Genomic DNA, 27280 nt, shown 5'->3' on the forward strand with positions numbered 1-27280 from the left:
TAAAGTTGGATCCAAAATTGCCAACTTCAAAATGGCCGCCATGGTCACCACCATTCTTGAAAAGTTTTCCCCCTCCCATATACTAATGTGCCACAAACAGGAAGTTGATATCACAAACCATTCTCATTTTATTTAGGTGTATCCATATAAATGGCTCACCCTGTATAGTTCTGTCTTGCACACTTTTTTCATGAGCATAAGGGTTACAATTAAATAGCTAATATTTCCATGTAGAGTCAATTTCACTGGGGGCACCAGGCACCGCAGTCCAACAATGATGCCACCTATTTTGCAATTCCAAGATGGTCTGCTGGAGTTTCTAATTTTAAAGCAGGGACTTTCCAGCTGACTTTCTCTGTCAGTACGAATGCCACCTTTTTCTCATAATATGCCGCTTCATTAATAAAGGTTGGATAAACAACTTTTTCTCCATCATAGAACAAATCTTCTCCATTTATAGTTGTAAAGATAGGATCTCCAGGCTTCAAAGGAACATAATCCTTGTCCTATTTTGGAAGCATAATGTGAATAATTTATTTATAAGAAGTTAAAATACATTAAAAGTTCTTAAATAGCTGAAAGTTCACTATTTCACTGGGATCTACATTTGTGCATCCGAGTAGCACAAAGGTGGAGGAGTTACTATAGATTTTCTGAATCTATGACACCATGGACAGTGTGAATCAAACATACATTGCATTCTAAACATCTATGCCCAAAATTCATGTCCCCGCTGGCTTCTTCCCACTTGCTCAACTAGATTGCGAGGTCTCTCCCTATAAACATCTAGGGAGAGACATGTCAGTCCAGTTAAGAGGATGGGGATAAGTCATTAGAGATATGCCTCTTGAAGTAGTCACCTTGTCCCCATCCACACCTGTAAGTGTTTTTCTTTAAAACTTCAGTGTGAATCAGCTGACAGGTTCAAATAAAGAAAATTTGTAGGCAGATTTTTGCTATCCTATCTGACAGCAACATGATATAGGGGCAGAGATCCTGATTAAAGTGAGATGTCACTTACTGGGCTGCTTGTTGTAGTTTTGATAAAATCAGTGTTTATCTACTGTAGATCTACCAGTTCTCTTAATGTGGACCTCTGTATACAGTACAGACCAAAAGTTTGGACACACCTTCTCATTTAAAGATTTTTCTGTATTTTCATGACTATGAAAATTGTACATTCACACTGAAGGCATCAAAACTATGAATTAACACATGTGGAATTATATACTTAACAAAAAAGTGTGAAACAACTGAAAATATGTCTTATATTCTAGGTTCTTCAAAGTAGCCACCTTTTGCTTTGATGACTGCTTTGCACACTCTTGGCATTCTCTTGATGACTATCAGCTGTGTAGCCACCTGACTTCTGCACAACACAACTGATGGTCCCAACCCCATTTATAAGGCAAGAAATCCCACTTATTAAACCTGACAGGGCACACCTGTGAAGTGAAGACCATTTCCGGTGACTACCTCTTGAAGCTCATCAAGAGAATGCCAAGAGTGTGCAAAGCAGTCATCAAAGCAAAAGGTGGCTACTTTGAAGAACCTAGAATATAAGACATATTTTCAGTTGTTTTACAATTTTTTGTTAGCTATATAATTCCACGTGTTAATTCATAGTTTTGATGCCTTCAGTGTGAATGTACAATTTTCATAGTAATGAAAATACTGAAAATTCTTTAAATGAGAAGGTGTGTCCAAACTTTTGGTCTGTACTGTAACTCCACCTACATCCCTGATTGGGAGTTTTCTGTGTACACTGTGCATAGGCAGAAAGCTGTCAATCAGTGGTAGGGTGTGCTTATACAGAGCTTATGAATATTGAGGACTACATGGCAGCAGGTTTACTAGTCCTCTAGTGATAATCTCCAGCTGATAAATCAGTGATTTTATCAAAACTACAGCAAGCAGCCCCGTAAGTGATACATATCTGGAATCAGGATCTCTGTCTCTACATTATGCTTCTGTCAGATTAGGCGGCAAAAACCTGGTGACAGATGCCTTTTCATTTTTTTTAGCAACAAAACAATAAGAACTTGTCAAGACATTACGTACCTAAATGGCATGACTTTCACTAGGTCTTCAAAATGATAATCTCTACTGCCAGTTAGGCAACATTCACACTTGCATTTGTCTGTTCGGGTTTTTGGAAGAGAAATGGAATTAATGGAAAAAAATGAATCCATTGCATAAATTTAATCTGAGGGATCCCACTGAATATGATGAGGACCGGTTGGAGACTGTGTCCTTTTTTAGACCAGAAAAAAAAGGTCCTGCATGATGCGCTTTTTCTTAAATTCTAAAAATTACACATATTAAAACCCATATGGAGACAATAATAATAAACGGGGCCCCTTTACTTCTGCTTTCATCAGTTATATAACAGCCCTGTTCTGAGTGTTAATCCTGTTTGTCTATTCCTAAAACCGAAACAGATAAACGGAATGCCAGAACCTGGGTGTGAACATAGTCCAAATATATTGTACAAAAGATGTTACTTATTGTTTGGTATTACTATAGAAATAAAGAACCTTAAAAACTTTACCTGCAGATCATTGTGGATAAAAGCTGAAATTTCTCCAAATGAATCTCGTGGATAATCTATTCTGGACAAAACTCTGTATATATCAGTTTGGAAGCTTGGAAACTCCTTACCTGAATTAATATGACAGAAACAACATGCTATGATCATATTATAATAAAAAATAATTCAAGTAAATTAAGAGGTAACATTAAGAAGTTAAAGAATATTTCAAATTAAAGGGAATGAATTAATGAAAATACCGTCCAATCTGCAGGCCCCATGTTATAGAGCAGGGGGAGCTGAGCAGATTGATGTATAGTTTTGTGAGAAAAGGTTCAGTATAACCTGGGTTTTAATCACGTAATCCTCTGATCTTTCTGGGATTTTTGGTCCAGTGGGCGGGCCTATCAGTGACTGTCAGCTGTCTTTGTATAAGTGTGTATAGAGAGACAGCTGTCAGTCACTGATAGGCCAGCCCACTGGACTGAAAGCTCCAGAAAGAGCAGAGGTTTAAGTGATTAAAACACAGGTTATACAGAATCTTTTCTCACAAAACTACACCTCAATCCGCTCAGCTCCCCTGCTCTATAACATGGGGCCTGCAGATTGGACTGTATTTTTCATGGTGACAAGTTCACTTTAAGCCTTTCCAATGTTCACCAAAAATGTGAATTATTAGACAATATCTTACCTTGATTAAAAAGCTCAAGGAAGTCTAGGCCACAGTTTACAAGTTGTCTCATCCTGGAAAACACATCCGCTCTGGTCACTCCTTGAGGCTGAGGTCCAAGTTCTATACCTTCAAAGACACAAGGCAACATCTGAAAGCATTAGATATTCTAGTGTAGTTATTCCAGGCTCCTGCCATTTTCATTTAAAAATCTATAATAGAAACAGTTTTGATTTTGTTTTCCAAATTTCAGGAATTTTGGTTAGGATGTGACTATGTTTATACGTATACCTTTTATCTATCTTTGCAGCTATCTTTACTAGCTTCATACATTTATAACCATGTTCCAAGTGTTAATGTTTTCATGCTACAGATTTCTAGCCTAAATGGAACCTGTCAGTTTTTACCTTCCTAAATTGATCACACAAAGTTCTAGGTCCTATAAAGGACTTTGTATCATTAGAGCACAGCAGAAGTATAAAAAAAAGTTTCTCTACTGTATGTAAATGGGACCAGAAGTGTCTACTGGGCTTATGCCCTACTTAAAAGTGTCAGATGTTTTCATCTGTAACCCAAGCCCTCTTTCCTTGATTGAACGTAGATTTGGGCCAACACATGTACAGAAAGGAATTAAAAAATATGTCCCCAACAAGGAGTTGCCAATGTGCATGTGCAGGTTTTATGCAGTATGGCATTAGTGCTAGATTTAGGAAAGACTATGGATGATGAAGAAGATCTTCACCGACATCAAAGGAAAATACTGGGTTACTGATGAACATGCCAGACATTTCCAAACAGAATATACTCACAATGAACACGCTGCGCATCATTTACATGAGATGTGGAATATTTTAAAACTTTTTAAGTTAATAGGAAGAGGTTGTTCAAGTGTTTACATTGAGATACACGAGCTTCAGGTTTCCTCTCTGTTCTTTACTAATTATCTGTCTATAGGAAAAAGGTAGTGAGACCTGTAATCTGCTCTACATTTTCAGTGGCCACATACTAAGACCTCATTCAGACATTAATCACATGTGTTCTATCCATAATTTTCATGGATTGAATTTGCACCCGTTAAAGGCTATTGTGCTATTCACATGTCTGGCATTTTTTCAACAAAAAAAATCATGGAGATGCCCATGGATCAGCACACAGGTTGAATCCATTTATAGTCCATGTGCTGTCTGAGATTAACTATGTAATGGATAGAAGAAACTTTGTAATATTTTTTTTCTTCATGCGAGAAAAATTGCTGCTGAAACTCTGATGCTCTGATGATAAAAACTGACACACTAAACTATGATGAAATTCTGATCCAAAACACTGATGAACAACTGTAAGTGTTTTTACAGTTGTCTGAATGAAGCCTTAGACAAGAGTATGAAAGTGTGGGTGAATCCTGCCTAAATGCATCCTATAAATGTGTACTAACAAAGTAAAACTAAAGCACATATGTTAAACACTGGCCCGCAGGGTGAGTATATTTGGCCTGCAATGCCTTGGCGGGTCCCCCCGAGTATATTTGGTCCGCAAAGCCTGGCAGGTCCCCTGCCTGGCATTGCACTTTCATCCAGCATTGCACTTTCAACTATATCAGCATCCTGGATGCCGATACAGTTGAAAGCAGTGATGAAGGAGGGAGCGTCAGCCTGTCCCATCATTCCCCCTCTGCGTCTGACGTCTCAGTGCAGCGTGCGCTGTGACGAAATGTGCAGAGGATCTGAAGACACCATGAAGAGACTGGAGCAGCGGGGGAATGGGCAGAGGTGAGTAGTTTTGTTTATTTTTAATGTGGGGCCATTATACTGTATGGAGCACTATGTGAGGCCCTTTATACTGTATAGAGCACTATGTGAGGCCCTTTACACTATATGGAGCACTATGTGAGGCCCTTTACACTGTATGGAGCACTATGTGAGGTTATTATACTGTACAGAGCACTATGTGGGGTCATTATACTGTATGGAGCACTATGTGAGACCCAGTAGCGTAGCTAATGGAGGGGCAGAGGGTGCGGTCGCCCCAGGCCCCATGCTCAGGGGGGAACCCACCACGGGGCACCCACCCAGAACTATGCTACGCCGATATACTTACGCAAAGCCTTGGCTGCACAGCGCTCCCTTTTCCCTGTGCTCAGAGGTATTCATGTCTCTTAGACGTGAATACCTCTGAGCAACACCGCAGCGCTGGGAGGAGGGGAGCACTCGTCATCTCCCGTCCTGACATGCAGTGGAGTGAAGAGGTCGCAGACTGCTACCTCATCATCACTCTGCTCCGCTACCGTGATCACTGAGCCGGAGAGCGGCAAAGGAGAAAGGACACCTCTTGCTTGCATGCTATGGGGCAGTGTGGAAAATTGAGAGAGGGAGCAGAATGGGGGTGGGTGGACCAGATGGAGAAGTGTTGCAAAAAGTATGGAGAGAAGCAAGCATGGGGTACAATATGAAGGTGTGGGGGGGGACCATTTGGAGAAGTTGGGGACATTATGGAGAAATGGGAGTATTGGGCACCCATATGGAGAAATGGGTGTTCAATATGAAGAAGTGGAGGGACAATATGGAGAGGTGGGCGCGTAGGGGACAAAATAGGGGAACAGGTTGGAGAATTGGGAGCGTCTGAGGACCATATGGAGAAGTTGGACTATGGAGGGATTGTATGGAGAAGTGGGGGCACAGTATGGATAAGTGGGGGACAATATGGAGGAGTGGGGGGACCATATGGAGGGAGTGGGGGACATTATGGAAAGGTGAGGGGACCGCATGGGGAAATGGGAGCATGAGTGGACCATATGGAGAAGTGGGTGTACAATATGAAGAAGTGCAGGAACAGTATGGAGAGGTGGTAGCGTAGAGTACAATATGGAGAAATGGGTGTACAGGATAGAGAATTTGGAGCGAGCAGGGACAATATGGAGAAGTGGGAGTGTGAGGGTAATTGTATGGAGAAAAGGGGAACAGTATGTAGAGATGGGAGAGTGGAGAAACAATATGGAGAGGTATGGAGAAGTGGGGGAATAGTATGTATAGATGGGAGCATGGCAGGATATGGAGTGGCTAGAGCTTTGGGGACAATGTGGAGAAGTGGGGATACAGTATGTAGAGATAGGAGCGTGGGGGGACAGTATGCAGAAGTGAGAGCTTTGGGGACAATATGGAGAAGTTGGATTCATGTACTGACAGTGGATCTGGTAATGGATTCATGCATTGACCGTGGTCCTGATTGTATACAAATGTATGAATCCATAACTGATCAGAGGTTGTCACCCGGCTGAGGCAGTCACCTTTCTGCCACTGGTTCCCTACTGTGGCTGTCACCCTGCTGCCATCATCCTGCTGCAGAAGTGGGAAAGGTAAGTGCGCTATAGAGCCGAAGGTTATTGGGACTTTTGTTGTATGAGGGAAGTTAATGTGAAGGCACAATATCTTGTGGGCAGTATGCAGAGGAGGAAAATTGTGGTTCTAGTTCTGTATTCATCTACAGACGGTGGTTCTGGCACTGCCTTCATTTAACAATAGTGGTTATGGTGCGTGGTTCTGGTGCTGCATTCATGTACTGATGGTGGCTCTGTGTATATGGGTGCTATGGGCCCACCATACTGTGTATATGGAAGCTGTGGGGCATTATATTGTGTATAGGGAAGCTATGTGCCCACCATACTGTATGCAGGGGAGCTGTGGGGACATCAAACTCTATATAAGGGAGCTATGGGTCCACTATACTGTATTTACAGGAGCTGTATATTTGACCCAGTGGACATTATTAAATGTTAAGTGTGCACTTAGAAGTATTATTGTATAGAGACAGTCAGAGTATGGGTAACCTTCAAAGGGGCAAAGCACTTTCCTAAGGCATCTGTAAAGTGCACTAATCTTTTCAAGGGAGCAATTTTACCATCTAGAGGGTACAAATGAGGCATTATTACTTTGTAAGGGGCACAGTGTTAGGCATTATTATGTGGGCAGTAAGAGGAGCTGTTATTGTGCCACCCAGCAGGTGAAGTAAAAGGGACACATACAGCAGCAACGGCTCAGTATTAGGGTATCAGTAGGATGGGGAGTTTGTGCAGGTGGGGGACAGATGTGGACGGGGCTGGAAATGTCAGAAGTCAAATGTGATTTCCTTGTAATCTCTGCAGATGAGTCCTGGCTGGAAGAAGAAGTTGTCATGTTGGCCTGGGCCAGATGGAAAAGACAGGAAAATGAACGACTCCATCAGAAAGAACGTCAGCTGTAAGTTGCTATGTATAACTGTACTGTAATTACTTGTATCGTCTGCAGGACTGGAATCTATCACTATATGTCACCATATGGCAGTAATATCAGTGTTGGTCTTTGTGTAGAGATTTATTTTCAGTAACAGCGCAGTCATCTGCTGAGGTTCCTCTATACCCACGATCAGGGTTCACCACCATAGTTGTACACACGGTTACAGGTTAGGGGCCCACTCAGATGTTTCGCCCCCCTGAGCTGAACCCCTAGCTACGCCTCTGGCATTATACTGTATGGAGCACTATGTGAGGTCATTATACTGTATGAAGCACTATGTGGGGCCATTATACTGTATGGAGCACTATGTGGGGCCCTTTATACTGCATGGAGCACTATGTGGGGCCCTTTATACTGCATGGAGCACTATGTGGGGCCATTATACCGTATGGAGCATTATGTGGGGCCATTATACTGTATGGAACACTATGTGGGGCCCTGTATACTGTATGGAGCATTATGTGAGGTCATTATAGTGTATGCAGAACTATGTGGGGTCATTATACTGTATGGAGCAGTATGTGGGGCCTTTATATTGTATAGAGCCCTTTTAATGGCCATTATACTGTATGGAGCACTATGTGGGTCTATTATACTGTATGGAGCACTATGTGAGGCCATTATACTGTATGGAGCACTATGTGGGGCCATTATATTGTATGGAGCACTATGTGGGGCCATTTATACTGCATGGAGCACTATGTGGGGCCCTTTATACAGCATGGAGCACTATGTGGGACCATTATACTGTATAGAGCACTATGTAGGGCCGTTATACTATCACTATGTGGGGTCATTATACTGTATAGAGAACTATGTGAGCTTTTAATTTTGGTCCTATGTGTATTTGAGTTTGATATCCATTCCCTGCACTAGTGTTCTCAGTTTGAAATCCAGTTTGTAATACAGATCTTACAAATATCCAGCCCCAAGAGATGAGATTTCAGGTACTCATTCGTCTCTATAAGTATGTCCATATTGCAACCAATAATGACATACATCATGCAAACAAAATGAATCCATATACACACACACTTGTATAGGTGAGCAAAACCCATAACATAATAAGAACTTGACACTGTTATACAACCCCTGGCAAAAATTATGGAATCACCGGGCTCGGAGGATGTTCATTCAGTTGTTTAATGTTGTTGAAAAAAAGCAGATCACAGACATGGCACAAAACTAAAGTCATTTCACATGGCAACTTTAGGGCTTTAAGAAACACTAAAAGAAATCAAGATTAAAAATGTAGTACTCAGTAAGGGTAATTTTTTTCAGACCAAGCAGTGGGAAAAAAATTATGGAATCACTCAATTCTGAGGAAAAAATCCTGGAATCACCCTGTAAATTTTCATTTCCAAAACTAACACCTGCATCAAATTAGATCTGCTCATTAGTCTGCATCTAAAAAGGAATGATCACACCTTGGAGAGCTGTTGCACCAAGTGGACTGACATGAATCATGGCTCCACCACGAGAGATGTCAATTTAAACAAAGGAGAGGATTATCAAACTCTTAAAAGAAGGTAAATCATCACGCAATGTCGCAAAAGATGTTGGTTGTTCACAGTCAGCTGTGTCTAAAATCTGGACCAAATACAAACAACATGGGAAGGTTGTTAAAGGCAAACATACTGGTAGACCAAGGAAGACATCAAAGAGTCAAGACCGGAAACTTAAAGCAATATGTCTCCAAAACAGGAAATGCACAACAAAACAAATGAGGAATGAATGGGAGGAAACTGGAGTCAATGTCTGTGACCGAACTGTAAGAAACCGCCTAAAGGAAATGGGATTTATATACAGAAAAGCTAAACATAAGCCATCATTAACACCTAAACAGAAAAAAACAAGGTTACAATGGGCTAAGAAAAAGCAATCGGCGACTGTGGATGACTGGATGAAAGTCATATTCAGAGATGAATCGCGAATCTGCATTGGGCAAGGTGATGATGCTGGAACTTTTGTTTGGTGCCGTTCCAATAAGATTTATAAAGATGACTGCATGAAGAGAACATGCAAATTTCCACAGTCATTGACGATATGGGCCTGCATGTCAGGTAAAGGCACTGGGGAGATGGCTGTCATTACATCTTCAATAAATGCCCAAGTTTACATTGATATTTTGGACAGTTTTCTTATCCCATCAATTGAAAGGATGTTTGGGGATGATGACATCATTTTTCAAGATGATAATGCATCCTGCCATAGAGCAAAAACTGAAAACATTCCTTGAAAGAAGACACATAAGGTCAATGTCATGGCCTGCAAACAGTCCGGATCTCAATCCAATTGAAAATCTTTGGTGGAAGTTGAAGAAAATGGTCCATGACAAGGCTCCAACCTGCAAAGCTGATCTGTCAACAGCAATCAGAGAAAGTTGGAGCCAGATTGATGAAGAGTACTGTTTGTCACTCATTAAGTCCATGCATCAGAGACTGCAAGCTGTTATTAAAGCCAGAGGTGGTGCAACAAAATACTAGTGATGTATTGGAGTGTTCTTTTATGCTTGCTTTTCATGATTCCATAATTTTTTCCTCAGAATTGAGTGATTCCATAATTTTTCCCCTCTGCTTGGTCTGAAAAAAATTACCCTTACTGAGTACCACATGAGTTGCCATTTGAAATTACTTTAGTTTTGTGCCATGTCTGTGATCTGCTTTTTTTCAACAACATTAAGGCTATGTGCCCACGATGCAGAAATGCTCAGGATTTTTTCCTGAGCGTTTCTGCATCTCCCTGGCAGTTAAAAACGCATGCGGATTGTACATGCGTTTTCCTGCCAGGGACATGCGGAAATGAAGCGTTCTTCACATGCATTTCCGCATGCGGGTTGACAAGCGCTTTCCAAGCGATTAGCATCACTTGGAAAGTGCTTGTGACAACTAGGTCACACTATATAAATCCATGCAAATGGCATGGATTTATATAGTGTGACCCGAGAGAATGGTTAAAAATAAAAAAATAAACCTATACTTACCTTCCGATGGCCCCCGAGACTTGCTGCGCTCCTGTGCTGGCTGCCAGCAGATCGCGGTACGCTGTACTGAAAGACCTGCCGTCACATGACTGTGACGTCAGCGCAGGTCCTTCAGTCCTGCGCGATCTGTCGGCAAGCGAAGAGAAGGAGTCCGGGGGCCGTCGGAAGGTGAATATAATCTTTATTTTTTATTTTATTCTTTTTTTTATGGTACCTGGGTGTGGAGGAGAGTCTCCTGTCCTCCACACCCGGGTACCATCCGCACATTAGAAAGCGCCAATTACGCAAGTACAGATGCAGTCTTGCAGAATTGGCGCATTCTAATGCAAGTCAATGGCGGCGAAAACGCAGCGCTTAAGCAAAATTAATGGACATGCTGCGGATTTTTGAGCGCAGCATAAACGCAGCATTGAAAGTGCGGAATTGCATTGGAGACCATGGGGGAAGGTTTACCAAGCGTTTCCCAAGCATTTACGCTGCGGAAATTCCGCAGCGTAAACGCTTGAAAAACGCATCGTGGGCACACAGCCTAACCCCTTTACAGCCTGTGACGTATTAGTGCGCACAGGCTGTAATCCCCCGGTTCAGTGTGGGCTCTGGCGGTGAGCCCGCACTGAACCGAGCACATGTCAGCTGATTATTACAGCTGACATGAGCCCGCAACAGCCACGGGTGGAATCGCGATCCACCCGCAGCTGTTAACATGTTAAATGCCGCTGTCAATCTCCGACAGCGGCATTTAACAGCGCCGCGCCAGAAGCGCGTCACTTACCCCGCCCATCGGTGACACGGGTCACCGATGGGTGGTCATGACAATCCTGGGTCTGCAGCAGACTCCAGTGGTTGTCATGAGCGGGTCGCTAAGAGCGCCACCTAGTGGTCGGTGCTCATAGCGCAGGACCATTTCTGCTGCATACAGGGGATCTGCTGATCCCCTGTATGTAGCAGAGGCGATCGGACAGTTGCTGCTTCTAGTCTCCTATGGAGACTATAGAAGCATGCAAAAATGGAAAAAAAAAAGTTTTTAAAAATATAAAAAAAATATAAAAGTTTAAATCACCCCCCTTTCGCCCCATTCAAAATAAAATAATAATAAAAAAACCTACATAGACATATTTGGTATCGCCGCGTTCAGAATCACCCGATCTATCAATATAAAAAAATAATTAATCCGATTGGTAAACGGCGTAACGAGAAAAAAATTCTAAACGCCAGAATTACGTTTTTTGGTCGCTGCAAAATTGCAATAAAATGCAATAATGGGCGATCAAAACATCGGATCTACCCCAAAATGTTATCAATAAAAACATCAGCCTGGCGCGCAAAAAATAAGCCCTCACCCAGCCCCAGATCCTGAAAAATGGAGATGCTACGGGTCTTAGAAAATGGCGCTATTTTTTTTTTTACCAAATTTTGGAATTTTTTTTCACCACTTAAATAAAAAAGAATCTATACATGTTTGGTGTCTAAGAACTCGTAATGACCTGGAGAATCATAATGGCAGGTCAGTTTTAGCATTCAGTGAACGTGGTAAAAAAAAAACAAAAAAACAAACAACTGTGGTATTGCACTTTTTTGCAATTTCACCGCACTTGGAATTTTTTTCCCGTACACGATATGGTAAAACTAGCAATGGCGTTGAAAAGTACAACTCGTCCCGCAAAAAATAAGCCCTCACATGGCCATATTGTCAAAAAAAAAAAAAGCTATGGCTCTGGGAACAAGGGGAGCAAAAAACGAAAATGCAAAAACGAAAAATCTCAAGGTTGCGAAAGGGTTAAACAACTGAATGAACATCCTCCGAGCCCGGTGATTCCATAATTTTTGCCAGGGGTTGTATAAGAGAAAAAAACTGAAAACTAATAAACTATTTAGACTAGGTTACGTTTTAGTTTAAATCCTAAAAAAGGTAGATGATATAATAGTATAATATATACTGTAATACAGTAATGCTTACAACATGAATGTTTTCCTATATTCTGGAGGTAAATATTATCCTTCTTTGGTATATCGATGAGGAAGTTATAACATGGCATAGAATGACTCCCACTGCTGCTCTGAAATCGAGAAGAGATTTTTTTAATCAAAACTAGAAGTAACAGAAATACGTTTATAAGAATTCACTTCACATCGCCATTATGTTTTGCATGTAAATTGTGATTCTTGTACAAAATTCTTATTCAGTAGATCTAAAAAAAAAACAAAAAAACCTTAACTTATTCATGGCAATGCTGCCCACCAGCACCATTTAATCTTCCCATACTATGTAAGGCCAGGTGCAGATAGCCGTCGATTCTTTCATCCAAGAGAATCGGGCCAATTATGCAAATGACACTCTGATCAGAGTTTCAGCATAGTGTGCTCCGATGAGAGAATCGGAGCACACTGTGAAGAGAAGATGGAGAACAAAATTTCTCCATCTTCTCCATTGTGTCAGTCCGTGGAAATCAGACTGAATTCAGATGTCATCCGAACGCAGTCCGAAGATTTCCATGCACTCATTGCCTTGCATGGCCGACTGCGATCCTAATATCAGATCAACCTCGGACATGGTATGATTTTTACCTCGGACCGGCCTGGTCCCATATTGGAACAAGTGTGATCCGATGTTTTGTTGGATTGCACACTGACGGAAAATATGGTGGTGTGCACCTGGCCTAATGCTCCTAAAATAGAGAGAAGAAGAATCAACATAGACCAAAAATGGTAGAAATATTTCTCTTTCTTACATCACCGTGTACATAGCGTACATGTACACCCATATTTTGCATCAAAATATAGCACACACCTCGGGTTAGAAAAGTGTTCATAAGTTTTGAGGTAGAAAATATCTATACACGTAATTGATTTGGTGTAGGCCATGTCCTCTTGTTCAGACAGCATGGGCTCATTCACACTTCTGTATTAAGTGAAAGAAAGGTGTTAACACATTTAATTGTTTTCACACTTCCATATTTTATTTGCTTTTTTATGCACATGGCGATTTTAATTACACTCCTACAGAGATGTATTAGTATTATTTTTAACACATAGAAGGCAATGGATTATTTTTAAGAGTACGTTTTGGTTTTCACATGTCCGTATTTTGTTTTTTTATTTTTTGGCATTATGAAGAATTCTTGCGCATATGCATACTAAACATATGCTCACCTACTGATTCCCCGCCACATTGGTCAGCACTGTAGTGATAGACTGCAGCTCCCTACGAGAGGAAGAAGAAAAGGGATTCAGGCAGCAGTAAAAAAAGAGTGATGGAGGATCAGTAAGTGAGTGTATTCAGTGGTGTAACGTGCAGCTTATGGGCCCCAATGCAAAAGCTCCAACGGGGCCCCCAATTATTGCAAGTCTTTAATAGCATTGGTCTTTTTATGTATGCAAAGGGGACATTTTGGGCCCTCTAGGCTCCGGGGCAGGGGTGCGATCGCAACCCCTGCTCCTATTGTAGTTACGTCCCTGAGTGTATAGATTTTTTTTTAGAATATACTGGACTTATTTTTAAGGAAAATGTGGAGTAGCCCCCCCCTGATGTCTAAACCTTGCTGATGGGTATGTGACATGAAACTTCCACCATTTTATTAAAAATCTAAAACAGCCCCCCAGAAATCGTGCATATCATTGATAACTTTCCATGTATTCAGAGGACCAGTTGCGCCCCCCTTAGGCACCAGAGCACCACTTACTTGCTTGCTTACACATAACATGTTGTTCATTTATTAATCTCACCTGCAAGTAGTTTGCTAAATGCATTGACAGGACATCATCCTTCGAGCAGCGCAAAAGTGTAGCGCCCATGTTGGAAGTTGTATTGTGCAAATCAAAAACAAAATCATGCAGACATGATCCAGAGCCATATTTCTGATTCAGTTCTCTTGCTCGCTTAAACTCATATGGGTCATTCTCAGAATCTGGTGAGCTGATAGAATAGAACAAGTGTAAATCAGCAAGGTACAAAATTCTTGCATTGTTCCCTTCTGCTATAAACCTCAAGAAATATAATGTAAATACATTTAGTAAAATATATAAAAAAATATACAATGCAAAATAAAATGGAAACATAAAAAATTAGCTCACATATAAAATCCAACACAAAGATGCAGCAGGCATCCAACCTGACACAAACACACATAGCCTGGGTATCAGTACTTTAGGCTTTAATATGTTCATATCACACACTAAATAAATTATTCAAAAAACTTGGTGACTGAGTATATTTTCCAAAATAATGAAGCTTTTAATTATTTTCAAAGGTGTAAAATGTTAGTAAAGGCTAATTACATAAGGTGAGGCTTCCACCAAGGATGGAACTAACTGACAGGAGCCTGTGTGACAATATGAGTCTGATTCATCAAAGTGTTTAAGTCAGAAATCTGGGGGAAAAAAGTTTTGAAAAGTCGCAAAATGTTGGTGTAATGCGAAGCTGCGCTAAGATTTTGAGACATTTGGTGTTTTATGCCATTTTCACCCACCTCCACCAAAGTGGACCGGGCTGGGCATCTCCAGCTCATCATATTCATGACAAACAGAGGCGTCCTTTACTCCACAATTCTTACTCCAGTCCCCAACTGGAGTGTGATTGGTGATTCGGTGCACACGAAGACACACGCCACTGTCCAGATGATTCATTAAGAGGCATGCGCCTATTTATGAATCAGGAGCGTCTGACTCCAGCACGGCTCATCAATACCAGAGTGACAAACGCCAGTTTTGATGAATCAGGACCTATATCTTTTTGACTCCATTTGTGGGGAGATAGTTCTCTCTAGAATACATCTGGTGTCAAATTACACAATGACCATTTTCCTCAGATATCCAAAATAAGACTCTGCGCCTCTGGATTAAATCAGAGTGATATGGAACATCAGGACAGGACTTATGCACTTATCAAGAAGCCCTATGATGGCTCTGTCCCATAATATGGTCATGTGCATGAGCCCTAACATTACAACAGCCTCACCTTAGTACTTCCTCTGAAAAGCAGCGATTAAGGTCACTGTCAATGTACCGCACACATTTCTCCACAGCAAGTGGATTTGCAACACATGGTTCAGCCATAAACGTTGTCCTATGCAGCTCAGAAGGATCTTTCAGCCAGTGTTTCGCCAACGTGACACCTGACATCTCATTTCCATGTGTACCTCCAAAGATAACCACGCGGGAGACTGGTGAACACTCCATAGAGGAGCTCAGAAATTCTTCCTGAAATACAGAAAAACATGATATTTATGCTAAATGATGGTAAAATGCATAAGGCTAAGTACACATTACGTCTGCGCCCAGTGTCGGGCATATACACTGAGGAGGTAGGTTCCCAACAGTGGCCAAAGTCAGGGTGGATGCCAAGGCATACCACATGATATATGTTTCTTTGCAGTAGGCCTCTGTATAATAAAAGCCCTGTCTACAGTGTTTTCTTCTGGGTCACGGCCCCACTATCAGTTTTTGGTCAGTATCTGGTCAGTATTTTTTCTCAGGAGTAGGAGGCAAAACCAGGTGAGGAACAATCAGAGAAAAGGTATAATGGAAACAAGTTACCAATTCTGCATTTATCACCCACTCCTGAGAAAAAATACTGACCGAATACTGACCAAATACTGATAGTGGGGTCGTGGCCTTAGAGTTAAAACCTTATACAGTTACAACCTGCTAGACTGTCATCACAAAGCCCTGATCTCAATCCTATTGAAAATTTATGGGCAAAGCTGAAAAGGCAGGTGCGAGCAAGGCGACCTACAGACCTGGATCAGTTACACCAGTTTTGTCAGGAGGAATGGGCCCTAATTCCAACCAACTATTGTGAGAAGCTTGTGGAAGGATATCCCAAACGTTTGACCCAAGTCATTCAGTTTAAGGGCAATGGTACCAAATACTAATGAAATGTATGTAAACTTTTGACTTTGCAGTAAGTAATAAAAATGCTTTAAAACATTCTCTCTCATTATTCTGGCATTTGGCAAATATTAAAAATTATGGTAATCCTAATTGACCTAAAACGGGAAAGGTTTATTCTGATTTCATGTGAGATATTGAGAAAGACATGCATATGTGTCTTTATATATATAGTGTATGTAAACTTCTGGTTTCAACTGTATGTAAAAAAATCTGTGGATGTATATAGTAGCCTAGGTGCAGAGACAGAGTGCACTTAACCTTACATGGTAGCTTAAGGACTTGTTACCAGATCAAACATGGCCAGCTTTTGCTTGTTTTTTTTCTGCTGCTCCCCTAAGAATAACGTTTTTTGTTTTTCTAAAATCTGCCATACAGTTCCAGCGATATGGGCCTTTTTATTTAATGCTAATTTTTATTGTCTTTACCAAGTGGACAGTGCTCACAGGGTAATCATATAGAGCAGCCTAAAGACAAGCCCACAGAAAATGAAAATAGTGAGCCATACCGCCTCGGTTAAGACCATAAAAATTAATATATCAAAAGGCTCTGGAAACGTGTAGCTGATTTGAAAAAAAAAAATGAAATTAGAGCAAAAATGGTCCTGTTTAATTGATATTGAAATATTGCAATAAAATACTCTTCAAGGTTATAGTCACTTGTGCTGACTTTTTTCACCATTTAAAATAAAATAAATCACTGCAGATATCAAACACTGCACAATGCATTATTCTGTGTAAATCACTTCAAAGAATAAGTCTACAAAACCGCCATGTGTGAATGCATTCTTGGGCAGGCGCTGTTCTAAAATCTTAAATCAAAAGCCTAAGTCTAAATCCATATGTACTAATTCCCCACAAACACAAATGCCAAAAATAAATTTCACATGCTAGGCCTTGGTACAGAGGCTTAGTTACACATACTATCCCTGGATATTACATTTTAGCCCTTATTAAGACGTCAGTTATTCTCATATGCCTTCTATCCTCTATCCATGTTTTTTATAGGTAGAACATGTACCCATTATAGTCTTATCCATTACGTTCAGGTCTTGTATGTGATTTTTTTTCTTTATACACTTTGATTTTCTCTCTAATTATTTAACGCTTCGTCACTACCATCTTGCTTTAGTTTTCAAACTCTTTCTATTTGTCATTTATTGTGCCCCTTACAACTCTATTTAGCCATAGAGGTTTCCTCCTATCTCTTGCTTGTTAATTCCCATAGTGTGGACAAGTCTCATTGAAGATGCTTATAAAAGTGTCCCATGTACTTTGAGTACTTTTATTTTTAAGGACATCGTCCCAGTTTCCGGTATTATGACACTTCTTGAAGTATACGTTTTTCATCACCTTGATGCTACCCCCATTACTTTGCCCGCTGTGCTACCCAGTGCCTCTGAAACTAATTAGTGCTACAAAGTGCCCCCCAAAAAATAGTTGTGCTAAGCAGATATTGACCTCGATCAGTAATAATGCCTTCAGAGTGCCCGCAAAAGAACTGCACTAATGGGACAGTTCCCCTCACAGCTATATAATGGCCACACAATGCCTCAAAAAGATGTACAAGTCAGAGTGCCCCAATACTTGCCAGAAGGTTTCCTCCAGCAGTTAGTGCCCACATAGCAATCCCTAAAATAACTGTGCCACTTGAAGAGCCACTAAGAGTACTACACAGTGTCCGCAACAACAATAGTGCCCACAGTGTTCCCTAAAATAACTGTTCAAAGCATGTCGCCCCTAAGAATTTGTGTCAGAATATCTACATAGTACAAAGCACATCCCCTTAACTGCAACACTGCCTACCAGGCACAAAAATAACTTTGCCAAGCAGACGTCCCCAATTGTGCCAACAGCAATAATAGGGCACCTCATGTGTCCTCCATAATAGTTGTACCAGTTTCCCCAAAAGTAAAAATGCCACCAAGTAGAATGCCTAAACTCTAATCAAGAAAGAGTAAAATCCTAAATACTCTCCTAACCTCATTCCCACATCATACATTTTCTTAAAAGCATTGCTTCTGGGTAAAATTCCCCTATACCTACTTTTTGGTTGGGTTTTACTGCAAAAAAAATGTACCTCTGCATGAAATTCAATGAGTATGGATATAAAGAAAGAATACATTAATATGAACGCCATATTAGTACAATGCATTTACCTTGGCATTGATGGACGCTAAAAAAATATAATTCAAAATGTCGGCACAAAACTCCAATATTTTACAGATTTGCTTGATTTTTCTGATGAATTAAAAGACTATTAACAGTATTAAAATTTAGTAAACTTTCTTTAAATTAGCATCAATTCTATCTAATACAGTCATGGATGAACGTTTTACCACCCTTGAAATTGTTTCAGAAAGTAAAGTATTTCTTCCAGAAAATTATTGCACTTACATGTTTTGTTATACACATGGTTACTTCCTTTGTGTGTATTGGAACAACACAAAAAACAGAGAAAAGGCAGCAAATTGGACATAATTTCACACTAAACCCCAAAAATGGGCCGGACAAAATTGTGGACATCTTTCCAAAAATGTGGGCAAACAACTTGTCTCAAGCAGGTGATGCTCGTTCAAACTCACTTGCGGCAAGAAACAGGTGTGGGAAATATGAAAATCACACCTGAAACCAGATAAAAAGGGGAGAAGATGACTCAGTCTTTGCATTGTGTGTCTGTGTGTGTCACACTAAGCATGGAGAACAGAAAGAGGAAAAGAGAACTGCCTGAGGACTTGAGTACCAAAATTGATGAAAAATATCAACAACCTTAAGGTTACAAGTCCATCTCCAGGGATCCTGATGTTCCTTTGTCCACAGTGCACAAGATAATCAAGTAGTTTACAACCCATGGCACTGTAGTTAGTTTACCTAGAGGTGGACGGCAGAGAAAAACGAATGAAAGGTTACAATGCAGGATAATCCGGTTGTTTTGCTGCCTCTGGTACTGGGTGCCTTGACTATGTGCAAGGCATCATGAAATCTGAAGATCACCAAAGGATTTTGTGTTGCAATATTGTCAGAAAGCTGGGTTTGCGTCCTAGGTCATGGGTCTTCCAGCAGGTCAATGACCCCAAGCATACTACAAGAAGCACCAAGAAATGGATGGAAACAAAGTGTTGTAGAGTCCTGAAATGGCCATCAATGAGTCCGGATCTAAATCCCATTTAACTCTTGTGGAGAGATCTTAAAATTGCTGTTGGGAGAAGGCACCCTTCATATATGAGTGACCTGGAGCAGTTTGCAAAAGAAGAGTAGTCCAAAACTCCAGCTGAGAGGTATAAGAAGCTTGTTGATGGTTATAGGAAGCGATTGATTGCAGTTATTTATTCCAAAGGGCGTGCAACCAAATATTAAGTTGAAGATGCCAACAATTTTGTCCGGCCCATTTTTGGGGTTTGTGTGAAATTATGTCCAATTTGCCTTTTTACCTCTGTTTGACTGTATGTGATGGATTAACATTTGGTGACAGTTATGGTCTGGCAAGTAAAGCTTTTTTCTGATGGTAATGACACTCCTGAAAGCAAGCCTACAATAAAATGTTACCTGGGATATATTCATTTTTTTAATCAGTTTACTTTCTCATTCACTCACTTTGTTCAGTCTTCTGCTTTAGACCTTGTGAAATTCTACATTATATCGCAGTTCTGTGCTGGAAATAAGTGTTAAATTAACAGATATTCTGGATTATTGGAAATATCATAATACATTAAGTAATTTTACACTTGATAGAACAGCAAGAATATCTTACCATTTCCTCCTCTATACAGAGAGTACAAGAAATAAGTTTTACTAGATTGCTTCTTTATAGAAGTACAGACTGGAGTGTTTAGGTTATGTTCACACTTGCTTTTTGGAATTAGGTTTGCCTGTTCCTATTTAGGAACATACAAAGGGAATTCATGTCCAAAGAGCGTCTATTGCATAGCTGATACAAACAGTAGCAAAGGACCTCTAGGAATTATTATGGGGTCCGTCTGTGTCAAAAAAAAGAAAAAGCATCATGTAGACCCTTTTCTTCTACAGTAAAAATTTACACAAAATAGAAACCAGACGGACCCATAATACCCAGTACGGCCCTTCTGCTTCTATTTGCATCAGTTATACAACAGATATGCGAATAGTCTCTTCAGAGAGAAAGACATGAACTCTAGCGCCACCTACTGGACATGACAATCCTAGACGTCTATATCAACCCTTTAGCAACCCTTGCTGTATGACTTAGGATAAGAAGCCAAACTAGGAACTTCATTTGCAGACATGTGTTTCATGGTGTTTTCCCCTAATCGGTGGAAAGTAGAAGATCTGATTTGGCAAGGTGAGAGGCCCAGGGGGAACCTCTCTCCTTGTGGAGTGTACCAGGCTGGTTTAAGGAGACTGATAGGCCATGCAATGCTCCTCTAGGAATTTAGAGAGGAGCATTGTGGAGAGTGCCACGCTTATACTGGCTTGGCACTCTCCACAAGGAGAAACGCATCCTCTCTTATACAATAGGCAAATGCAGGTGGGAACACAGCTTTATTTTAAAATGTGGAGATTCCTAATATTACAAAATGGCATGGCGTAATAATATGCAGGGTACAGGGTTCAACAGTACAGTTTTTTCTTTAGTTAATCAGTAAAAGGAAACCTATTGTGTAAACGTAAAACTGTAGATTGAGATTTCCTATAATAATATGTGTACAGGAAAATGAATAAAAACAAAGCATCTTCTAGAAGAGAGATTAAAGGGAATCTGTCACCCCCAGGGAGATATCAGACCTCTACTATGGGCATACAGGGTATAGAAAAGTAAATCTCTACATATCTGTATGGCCCATAATAGAGGTCTGATTGCATAGAAAAGTGTTTTATTCAATTCTATTTTGTACAGGCTTGGCGTCCGGGGGACACCAAGAAATCCCCGCCTATGTGCTTATTATTCCCCCAAATCCCCACCTATATGCTTAATTATCATATCCCCCCCCCCCCTACCCTAACGTCACAGGGCCTGTGATGTGCACTGTGCTCCCTGACTTCCCGGGCATGCGCTCACAGAGATAGATCGCTTTGCTTCATCCCGGCCACGTCTACCTGTGCTCTGTGCTGCAGGTTTCTATTGCGCAGGCACCGAGGAGTCACTGTCACTTCAAAAGAACAATAAAGGGTACTACAGATGACACGTTATGGTTTGGGCTTCTACGTGGGGTAAACATATACCCCTCTTTAAAAAGATTTTTGTGAGAGCACCATTCCAGAGTAATTACCTCATAAAGTGACAGTGGTCAGAATTGTAAAAATTGGCCTGGTCATTAACGTGCAAACCACCCTCGGGGGTAAAGGGGTTAAGATATTGTGGTTGAGTTGTGCTAGACTCCAACCTATGGAAGACTACAACTGAGCTGAGAAGCTGCTGTGTGGGACGTCAGTCTGGGGCAGTAAGTGAGCAGGGTGTAGAGGAGGCCGGAGAGGAGGTCTAGCTGATCTCGTCTTGAACTTTAGTAGAGTGAATGGGAGTGTGGTAGGGGACCACAATAGAGATAGGGCCGGATGTATAGAGCTGATCTTAAAGCAACCCTCCACCCCAGAACCTAAATATACACACATATATATATATATATATATATATATATATATATATACAGTACAGACCAAAAGTTTGGACACACCTTCTCATTTAAAGATTTTTCTGTATTTTCATGACTATGAAAATTGTACATTCACACTGAAGGCATCAAAACTATGAATTAACACATGTGGAATTATATACTTAACAAAAAAGTGTGAAACAACTGCAAATATGTCTTATATTCTAGGTTCTTCAAAGTAGCCACCTTTTGCTTTGATGACTGCTTTGCACACTCTTGGCATTCTCTTGATGAGCTTCAAGTGGTAGTCACCAGAAATGGTCTTCCAGCAATCTTGAAGGAGTTCCCAGAGATGCTTAGCACTTGTTGACCCTTTTGCCTTCACTCTGCGGTCCAGTTCTCCCCAAACCATCTCGATTGGGTTCAGGTCTGGTGACTGTGGAGGCCGGGTCATCTGGCGTAGCACCCCATCACTCTCCTTCTTGGTCAAATAGCCCTTACACAGCCTGGAGGTGTGTTTGGGGTCATTGTCCTGTTGAAAAATAAATGATGGTCCAACTAAACGCAAACCGGATGGAATAGCATGCCGCTGCAAGATGCTGTGGTAGCCATGCTGGTTCAGTATGCCTTCAATTTTGAATAAATCCCCAACAGTGTCACCAGCAAAGCACCCCCACACCATCACATCTACTCCTCCATGCTTCATGGTGGGAACCAGGCATGTAGAGTCCATCCATTCACCTTTTCTGCGTCGCACAAAGACACAGTCGTTGGAACCAAAGATCTCAAATTTGGACTCATCAGACCAAAGCACAGATTTCCACTGGTCTAATGTCCATTCCTTGTGTTCTTTATCCTAAACAAGTCTCTTCTGCTTGTTGCCTGTCCTTAGCAGTGGTTTCCTAGCAGCTATTTTACCATGAAGGCCTGCTGCACAAAGTCTCCTCTTAACAGTTGTTGTAGAGATGTGTCTGCTGCTAGAACTCTGTGTGGCATTGACCTGGTCTCTAATCTGAGCTGCTGTTAACCTGCGATTTCTGAGGCTGGTGACTCGGATAAACTTATCCTCAGAAGCAGAGGTGACTCTTGGTCTTCCTTTCCTGGGGCGGTCCTCTTGTGAGCCAGTTTCTTTGTAGCGCTTGATGGTTTTTGCAACTGCACTTGGGGACACTTTCAAAGTTTTCCCAATTTTTCTGACTGACTGACCTTCATTTCTTAAAGTAATGATGGCCACTAGTTTTCCTTTACTTAGAATTTGTATTATGCCAAGAAAAAAGCAGCTAACAATCTGTTCAGTAGGACTATCAGCTGTGTATCCACCAGACTTCTGCACAACACAACTGATGGTCCCAACCCCATTTATAAGGCAAGAAATCCCACTTATTAAACCTGACAGGGCACACCTGTGAAGTGAAGACCATTTCCAGTGACTACCTCTTGAAGCTCATCAAGAGAATGCCAAGAGTGTGCAAAGCAGTCATCAAAGCAAAAGGTGGCTACTTTGAAGAACCTAGAATATCAGACATATTTTCAGTTGTTTCACACTTTTTTGTTAAGTATATAATTCCACATGTGTTAATTCATAGTTTTGATGCCTTCAGTGTTAATGTACAATTTCCATAGTCAAGAAAATACAGAAAAATCTTTAAATGAGGTGTGTCCAAACTTTTGGTCTGTACTGTATATATAATTATATATATATATATATATATATATATATATATATATATATATATATATATATATATATATATATATACACACACACACACACACACACACACGTTACACATCCTATGTGTAGCCAGCATTTCTGGTACCCTACAGCCTGCTGCTTCTGCGTCCCTCTGTGAGAATGGCGATTCATTCTCCTTTTCTGCGAAATGGCTGCCACAAAAGCATGGAAACCACAGTGGAAAGCCTGATCCTCCTCTGCCCTTTTTCTATTGTGGAATGGACACAGCATTTGTCACCAGCTGGGCCATTCCACACCAATTGGAAGGTGGGCATGGAGTGCTTCAGACTTTCACATGGCTCCAGATGTGCTTGAGGCAGCCATTTTTGAGAAGAGGAGAATGGAAACCCTCCCCTTGAGAGAATACAAGTGGGGTCTCATGAGAACACGGACCCCATAACGGAAAGGGGTAATTTATTATGGGTTTTTCTGTTCTTAACAGTTATGCTGAAAGGGTTAACAGTTGTTAGTAAGCTGTGCTACTGCATGAGCAGGTTCAAACCGGTTTTATTTGGCTGTCTTGCCGCCTTTTTTTCCTGACCTCTGATTGGCAGTTGAAGAAAAGTGCGGGAAGAAATTGTGTATAAATATCAGCTGTTGCTAACGGTCAGGATCATCTGTGGATAAGAAGAAAGAAGATCCCTCCCAACCTCCCTATTTATTGTTTCCTTTTCCCATCGCGTCGTTTATTTTGAGGGAAAATCGCCCGATTCTGCCGGGTGGATTGGATATGTTGATTATGATGAATTTTCGTTTATGGACTTTCTATTAAATATTTTTTATGAGTGAATAAAATTATTTTCAAAGTAACCAACGCCGCGGCCATTCTATTCCATGAAATTTAGTGTTGTGTATTTATTTAGTATAAGTGGGTCTTGTGTTACCATGGGCTGCTGATCCCACAGGGGTATGCAGTGGCAGCAGGACTGAGGGCAACAGGTATATGACAACTATACATCGGACAAGCTCTGGAGATTAATGTGAAATCAACACAATTTGGAGATTTTTATTAGGTCATGGCCCCACTATCAGTATTTGGTCAGTATTCAGTCAGTATTTTTTCTCAGGAGTGGGAGCCAAAACCAAGTGAGGAACAATCAGAGAAAAGGTATAATGGAAACAAGTCACCAATTCTACATTTATCACCCACTCCTGAGAAAAAATACTGACCGAATACTGATAGAGGGGCCGTAGCCCTATGTTAACACCAGCATGAAGCCCCTGTGAAGTTACCAGTGGCTTTATTCTTCATACAAGAACTGCAACTAAGCTGTGCCATGTTCACACAAGTTGTGTTTTTTTCTGCTGCAAATCTGCTGCTAACTTTTCTCTCACAGGAAAACAGCTGCGTTAAAAATGCAGGTTTTGGTGCGTTTTTTTAACCACCCATTACTTCCTATGGGTGAAAAAATGCTGCAAATACGCAGCAAAATCACAGGTGCATTTTCTGCTGCAAAAACGCTGAAAGAAGTGACATGCTGTATTTTCCAAATACGCAAGCAAGGCAGAAAATACGCACCAAACAAAAAGCAACGTGTGAACAGAGACTTCTGGTTTCTCATAGACTTTGCTGGTACTGCAAGACGCAGCTGAAAATTTGCATAAAAATCTGCTGCAAAATACGCAGCAAAACACAACATGTGTGAACATAGCCTTAGTCTGCAACAAAAAAAGAAGAAACTGAGAATAGCACATACAATATAACGTGACCGTGTGCAGTTAGTGGGAAGACAATACAGCCTTAGGGCTTATGCAAAGATCCATAGATCTCAGTCCGATCTCGGACCACACTGCACGGACTCTGCGGCTCTCCTGACCCGAGCGTGACAGCTTCATGTATTTCTGTGAGGCTGTCACGCTCAGGTCTGGAGAGTCACGGCCATCATTAACGGCCCAGTTCCACCACTGGAGAGAAGGTTTCATGAAAGAACACTACTCCTTATTCTAAAAGTGAGATTGCATCGGTAGTGACCATGTCTGATGGCAAAATATTTAAAATTTGTGCCTAAGCATGTTTGGCAGATTGCAGAGAATTATAGCCCATTACTTGCATACTATTAAAATTATTTTAATTTTTTTTTTTTACCAAAAACATTTGTTTAGCCAGTTCGGCTAGGGCAGTGTTTCCCAAACTCCATCCTCACGGCCCCCCACAGGTCATGTTTTCAGGATCTCCTTAGTATTGCACAGGTGAGAGAATTCCTGATGCCTTGATGATACTTCAATCACATGTGTAATACTAAGGAGATCCTGAAAACATGACCTGTGGGGGTCCGTGAGGATGGGGTTTGGGAAACACTGGGCTAGGGTCACACGACCGTTTTCTCTCCAGGCTAATCAGATTTTGATCAGAGTGGGATCCGTTTTTCTCAGAGGTGGTGAGGAACAAAAAAAATGTCTCCACCTTCTCTATTCAGTCAGTCTGTGAAAATCAGACTCCACTCAGATGTCATCTGAGTGCAGTCCAGTGTTTTCCACGAACCCATAGAGTTGCACTGACAATTTTGATCCAACACTCAATCAAATTTGGACACATCAAAGATTCAGAGAGAGCTTTTACCTGCTCCAAAGTTTGGGTCCCCATTGATTTCAATGGGTTCAGGTTCAAGTTAGGGTACAGTTCTGGTCCCTGAACCAAATTTTTGACTAAAATTCGGTCTGGGAACCAGAACCCAAACTTCCACGGGGACGCTCATCACTAATCCTTACTGCTTTGCCTCCTCGCTGTAGAATTGAATACAGACATACTAACTTTCTCATAAAATCAATTGAGCAGGAATAAGTAGACGCCACTTTTTTTTTTGGGGGGGGGGGGGGGTTCAGACGACATTAGCTTCCGTTATCCCTGATTAGCTCTGTAATCTGACTTTAGTAATCCACAGGGCTTTCAGATTCATTGCTCAATGATGTATTTAAATTAACAAATTGACAATTTCCAGAATTCTATTTGATGGATGAGGGAGAACGGACAAAGAAAGTAGATGTCTGATTATATGATCATCTTTATACGGGACCTTTCACATACATAGGGACATGAACAATTAGACTCCGGGATACACAAAATCAAACATCACTTCCCTAGATAAATCATTGCATGCACTTAAATGCTCTAAGGGAAAGATTTGTCCATGGTTGCAAGTCTTACTTGTGTTTCCCATTGCACACAAGGTAATGTCAGGACAGATCACATGCCATGCATTGCTTACCACTAACTTGATGCTTGTCACCCTCAGGGATTTTCTTTGGTGTGTTTTGTAAGGCTTTACTGGGTGGAGTGGATCAGTCACAGCTTCCTGCTTCTCCTCTTCATCCCTCCCCTATAAACCTTGAACATGATTCTTATTAGCTGGAAAAGTGCTGAATCAGTGCTGCAGTTTGTGGGACAGATAAGGTCATGTATGCACTAAGCATGCCACTCACACTACCACTACCCATTACAAGTACACACCCTGGCCCCTGGGTAGTAGATTTGCTTCTAGTAATGTTAAATATAATGTCCATCCACAGCCACAATAAACAGAACAGCAGCAATATCTGCATTGTCATTCCACACCCAGAAGTTGGTGCCAGAATTAAATGCAGCCCTTTTCGGCTCTTATTCACTGATACATTATTGAAGGATTCATTTTAGATTTGTAGTTTTGG

General features: G+C 41.0%; 1 protein-coding gene across 2 annotated transcripts; it reads right to left on the reverse strand.

Moving 5' to 3' along the window:
* Window positions 1-108: 108 nt before the first annotated feature.
* On the reverse strand, window positions 109-26982 carry LOC141214361 (N-acyl-aromatic-L-amino acid amidohydrolase (carboxylate-forming)-like). 2 transcript variants are annotated; one of them, XM_073665434.1, is made up of 8 exons: window positions 26842-26915; window positions 19928-19985; window positions 15403-15644; window positions 14172-14361; window positions 12406-12505; window positions 3222-3329; window positions 2552-2661; window positions 109-506 (listed from the first exon to the last, which is right to left on the reverse strand). In XM_073665434.1, the coding sequence occupies exons 3-8, from the start codon at window positions 15621-15623 to the stop codon at window positions 285-287; spliced, it is 951 nt and encodes a 316-aa protein (XP_073521535.1). In that variant the 5' UTR covers window positions 15624-15644; window positions 19928-19985; window positions 26842-26915; the 3' UTR covers window positions 109-284. The 2 variants fall into 2 exon arrangements, with proteins under 2 accessions (XP_073521535.1, XP_073521534.1); XM_073665433.1 differs by lacking the exon at window positions 19928-19985 and having other exon boundaries at window positions 111-506; window positions 26842-26982.
* Window positions 26983-27280: the final 298 nt, after the last annotated feature.

This window comes from Phyllobates terribilis, unplaced genomic scaffold (assembly GCF_046119375.1).
Source record: "Phyllobates terribilis strain yellow unplaced genomic scaffold, ASM4611937v1 Scaffold_2__4_contigs__length_985480577, whole genome shotgun sequence".
NCBI lineage: Eukaryota > Metazoa > Chordata > Amphibia > Anura > Dendrobatidae > Phyllobates > Phyllobates terribilis.

Excerpts from the sequence above, each read along its gene's own strand:
- LOC141214361 (XM_073665434.1), bottom strand. The coding sequence starts at position 15,623 with ATGGAGTGTTCACCAGTCTCCCGCGTGGTTATCTTTGGAGGTACACAT. Across the intron at positions 12,506-14,171 it reads ATTTAGCAAACTACTTGCAG|AGCAGCAGTGGGAGTCATTC; the intron begins GTGAGATTAATA and ends TCTCGATTTCAG. Across the intron at positions 3,330-12,405 it reads TATAGGAAAACATTCATGTT|GTATAGAACTTGGACCTCAG; the intron begins GTAAGCATTACT and ends GTGTCTTTGAAG.